We start from the raw sequence: 4784 nt of genomic DNA on the forward strand, positions 1-4784 counted from the left end.
ATAATCGGATTACTCCTTCCTTTAAAAGATTAATAGGACCTGAGCCGACCCCCCCCTTGTTTGAGAGCAGCCATCTGGAAGCACGGCCCCGTGCCCTGACGGAGCCGCAGAGCCCATCTGCTGCCCCGGCACGGAGCGGGGGGACGTGGGAGGTTCATAGAGGAGCACGGGGCGGCGGGGGGGGATGGAGCTGCGCTCAGTGCGGACCCGCTGTGCTCTAAACAAAACGCTTACAATCCAGCTGCAGCTGCAACACGGAAAGCAGCAGGGATGCCGCTGGAGCAGGAACAACGCCAGCGCTTCGGGCAGCACCAAACGGGCGCCTCTCCGGCTCTGGCCGCTGCTCACAGCCTCCCTGAGCAACACACGACCGCTGCACTTTGCGTTCCTTCACACGTCTCTGCCCGGCCCTTCCCGCAGCCCTGAGCGCCCTCCCCGCTCCAGGCACCGGCCCAGGGCCAGGCAATGCCCGCTTCAGAGCGAGTGAGAGCTCCTGCCTTCACCTGGCACAGCCACGGCCCCCCACAGCACGGGCTGCCCCACGGCTGGAGCCCCACAGTGCTGGCACCACGCTGGTGCCGCAGCACCCGTCAGACCCGCTCCCAAGGAGCCACGGCGAGGCTCCAGGACAGCAGCAAAAGCAAGGCAAAGGGAGCAAGGAGAGGGGATGAGGCTCGGGGAACGGGGACCATCTGGCACAGGAAGGCAGCAAGCAGCAGCCTGTAATGCGATTAAGTCTATATTTAACATGCACAGAGCTCCCTCAATCTCATGAATGAGGATTTACCTGCTAATGATGCTGGTTACTCGCGGCCGTGCCAAAGCAGGCCTGGACTCTCACATAACTGGGCAACACCAAGAGCAGCAGAGGAAGGGGGAGCGGAGCGTGGCACAGCCTGAGCCCTGCCTGCGCCCTCCCTCCTCCGCCCTGCGCCCGCAGGAAGGGCTCTGCACAGCCCTCAGCACATTGCTGCTGCCTCTGAGCAGCACCGAGCTGCGAGCAGATGGCAGCACGACCCGCAGATGGGGGCTGCGAGGTAAAGGAACAAAGCAGCCACACGGAGCAGTGGGTCGTCTTCCCAACGACGGAGGCACCAGCGTGGCAAGAACTGAGACTGCAGGCACAGGGAATGCACACATGGCATTCCTGCCATGCCTTCCTGCCCCAGACCTGAGGGAAAGCAGCTGGAAGCACAAAAGGAGCAGCCGACGTCACCGCCGGGCAGAGGACCGCGCAGGTACGGCTCCACTGCTTGCAGCGGGCTGTGCCCAGCCCTGAGCAACTGGCTCTTCCCTCCTTCCATGGCAAACAAACCTACCCCTAAGCAGCCTGTAGGGAACTACCACCCCTCCTTGTAGGAAATGACCCGTCCCTCCTTCACCCCATGCAGCCACAGCCGAGCCTGGCGGTACTGCGGCTGTCGGGCGCTGCACACAGGTGGGCTGCAGTCCTTACCTTGGGGGAGGCACAGCCCAGCAGGGCAGCCCCACACGTGGCAGTGACCCATCCCAGCTCACCGCAGCACGGCTCCCGGCCCAGCTCTCACCTTTTGCTACGTCCCAACAGCTCTCGCCCCACCGGAGCGCAGCTACGCATCGCCGCCGCTCTGCAGCGCGGCATTGCCTCGCAGTGCCCACAGCAGCGCTGTGCAGGCCCAGGAAGGCACGCAGCAGCCCTGTGGCTGCACGCCTGGGCACCACGCTGACCTCCCCTGCGTGGGGAGAGGCGCTGGGCTGGGGGGGGGCATGCAATGAGCAGACATGCAGCCGGAGATGGAGTGGGAGGGCTGGGATGCACCCGAGGCGATGCATGCAGCTGGGATGGAACACACAGACTGTCAAAAACGCACCACCTTTTTGGGTTTGGCTCCACGCTGCATGAGGAGGAAATAAAAGGTTGAGAGTTAGAGCTCAGGGTATTGGATGGCGGCAGGGAGAACTGCTCCCTGTTCAGCCACCGCCACCATCAGAGCTGGGTGTGCATTCGCCAGGCTGCAAGGCCACGTACAACCAGCAAGAGAAATGCATTCAGACCGATCTAAACCAACGTGTGGAGCCTTAACAGAGGAAAGCAGGCAATGGAGCGTGCTTTCGACCCCTCAGCGTACGCCGGTGCCACTGACCTGGCTTCCAAACTGGGCTGACGCAGCAGTTTGGGCTCAGGCCGCGCTGGAAGGAAGGCACAGCCACAGCCTCCAGCACTGCACCAGCACAGCTGGGGGTCCCAGCTCCGTTCCCAGCCCACACAGGGCCCTGGCACAGCCCCCACGCTGCCCGTGCTCCCACCCTCTGGACCCCACAGACTCAGAGCTGCAGGGATCAACGCTCTTACTGCAGCAGGGAGCAGTGGGTTGAAGCAGCCCTAAGCTCTGCATTCAGGAACTCCCAGCCTGGTGGCTCTTCCAGCAACCCTCTGCTCCCCAGCAGAGCCCACATCCTGCGCTGCGATGCCCCTTCCACCAGCAGGAAGCCCCCCCTGCTCCATGCACTGCATCCTCACTGTGGGAGAGCAATCCTGCACAGGGGGCCCTGAGTCCCGGGGCCGCAGAGCTGCTGTGCTGCACCCACCTCTAGCATCAGTCTCTTAGGAAATGGGGCTCTGTCACCACAGCTGAAGAAGTGCTGGGACAACGCTCTGACAGCAGTGCTGCTGGAGCCAGGAGTCGCAGCTGATGGTTCCTATGGGCCCCATCCCATGGGATGCACAAACTCAGGCCGCCCCAGGAGCCACGGCACTGAGCTCAGGGTGTAGGGAGGCGGTGGGAGCAGGGCTGTGTGCCACCAGGCAGGGCAGCGTGGGGGTGCAGATGTCAGCGTGCTGTGCACTGTGAGCCCCAGGCTGGGCGCTGCAGGGTTGGGAACGCGGCCCCGAGGCACCGGGAACCAGAGCTGCTGTCAGGGATGTGGGTGTGAAGGGCCATTGGGGCAGAGAGGCTGCCGTCAGGGGGTGCAACACCAACAGCATCCCCAGAGCAGCAGCATCAAGCGGCTCCAGCAGGAGCAGTGTGGCAGCACCAACCCTAATTCAGCATCAGAGCCTCAGGAAGGTAAGGGAGCCGTCAGGGGGCAGCGGCCACGGCCCCACAGCGCAGAGCCCCGGAGCCACATCCTCCCGTTCCTCCAGCTGTGTGTTCAGTGCCAGAAACCGAGATGCCTCACATCACAGGTGGGGAACACGGGGGAACGAGGGGCCACCAGCACAGAGGCTGCAGCCAACAGGCAGATGCTGACACGGCAGCAGGAGGCCAAGCGGCGCTCGGCACCCTGTGAAATGAAATGCCCTCAATGGAAGGCAGGCAGGGGTTCCCCCACCCCACGCTCCTGGAACCCATCGGGCTCAGAGCAGTGAGCATCAAGATGGGGACCCACTCTGATTCCTGCTGCCCTGAGATGCGGCACCCACGGATGCAACCCAGCCACAACGCCTCAAGCGCTGGGACTCCTGACCAGAAGCACATGCAGGTTTCTCCGTGAGCCCCACGCGCACAGCAGTGAGCTGCTTTCAGCTCCTCCAAGGCCACTCTGCTCCTGCAGGGGTGGCTGTTTGTTCTCCCTATCTTTAAGGAGCACAGGCACAAAGCACACGGGCTGTGCGTGCAGCAGTGCTTGCTGAGCTTGGACCAGTGAGAGCAGCGCAGACAACAGCGCTGGGAGTCTGCTTCTCTGCACCTGACTGGTTCCTTGCCATTAACCAAAACTCTTTTCTCAGGGGTTTGAGAAGCACACTTTGCCACTGGCATTCTCACTACGGTGAGTGCGGCTCGGTGCTGCAAAAGGCCAAAAAGAGAGAGGCAGGAGGAAGGCTGCCTTTCCAGCAGGTTTTGTGGGGGTGCGTCTGCCTGCTCCTCCTGGAGCTCTCACAGAGGTGACAGATGGTCATGAAAGCAAACCCAGATGAATGGAACGTGCAGATCTGCCTCTCCACCGCCCCGTGAGGCAGCGGCTCACAGCGTGGGGTCAGTCAGCACTCACCAGTTTGCTGCCTTTGGCGGCGTCCAGGGAATCTGCAAAGGGAAAGAGAAACAAAACTGTCAGCGTTGGCCCAGAGGAGCCGGTTTCTGTACACAGAAAGGACCCACCACGTGTTTGTGGCAGGCTGAAGCAGAGAGCGAGGAGCTGTGGATAAATGAAGCAGGAAACGGGGCTGCGAAAGGTGTGGAGGCAGAGGGGCTCCCAGGAGAGCTGCAGGCAGCGCCTGGGGGAAAAGCCACAGTGCCAACACAGCTCAGGGAGCGCCGGGCCCTGCGACTTCTGGGCTGCGGGATGAACCACAGCACAGCTCTGCCCCAGGACAGCACAGCCAGAGCCACACACACTGAGCAGAGCCAGCTCCCACCTGCCAGGGAGCAAATCCACAGCGCAGAAGAGCTGTGACGACGTCTGCTGCCCAACGCCCCCCCTCCAGGTGCTGACAGGACAGGATGCCAGCTGGAACGGAGCTCTGCAGCCCCCAGGAGGCCACATCCCTGCGCTCAGCATTGCTGCTCTCTGCACCAGCGCTGTGTGCAGCTCGTGCTGCCGTGTGAGCATGGAGAGGCTGCTGGGATGCTGCCTGCAGGTGCCTGCATTGGGCTGCCCAGTCCCAGCCCTGCTGCACTGCAGCTGCTCGGCGGGCACAGAGCTGCATGCAGGGCCAGGCAACCTGCACAGGTACTGCAGAGCTGCAGCAACGGCGCTGCCATTTCCAAGGCAACTCCTGCAAGCACCAGCTCCTCCTGCATGGCTCCTCCTGCATGGCTCCTCCTGCCTCCACCTCCTGCCTCCACCTCCTGCCTCCTCCTCCT

The 4784-nt window shown here is 62.9% G+C and overlaps 1 protein-coding gene across 1 annotated transcript in view; it reads right to left on the reverse strand.

Moving 5' to 3' along the window:
* Window positions 1-1710: 1710 nt before the first annotated feature.
* Window positions 1711-4784, reverse strand: part of LOC122171211 (dynactin subunit 1-like) — a 17321-nt gene continuing 14247 nt past the window's right edge. The window contains exons 4-5 of the mRNA XM_042838622.1: window positions 3973-4004; window positions 1711-1874 (exon numbers count right to left, since the gene is read on the reverse strand). Of these exons, the coding sequence (XP_042694556.1) occupies window positions 1839-1874; window positions 3973-4004 (68 nt within the window). The 3' untranslated portion in view covers window positions 1711-1838. The remainder of the gene's footprint in view (window positions 1875-3972; window positions 4005-4784) is intronic.

Source organism: Centrocercus urophasianus, unplaced genomic scaffold (genome assembly GCF_019232065.1).
Source record: "Centrocercus urophasianus isolate 14NV4802_14NV808 unplaced genomic scaffold, USGS_Curo_1.0 seq_866, whole genome shotgun sequence".
In the NCBI taxonomy this organism is placed as follows: Eukaryota; Metazoa; Chordata; class Aves; order Galliformes; family Phasianidae; genus Centrocercus; species Centrocercus urophasianus.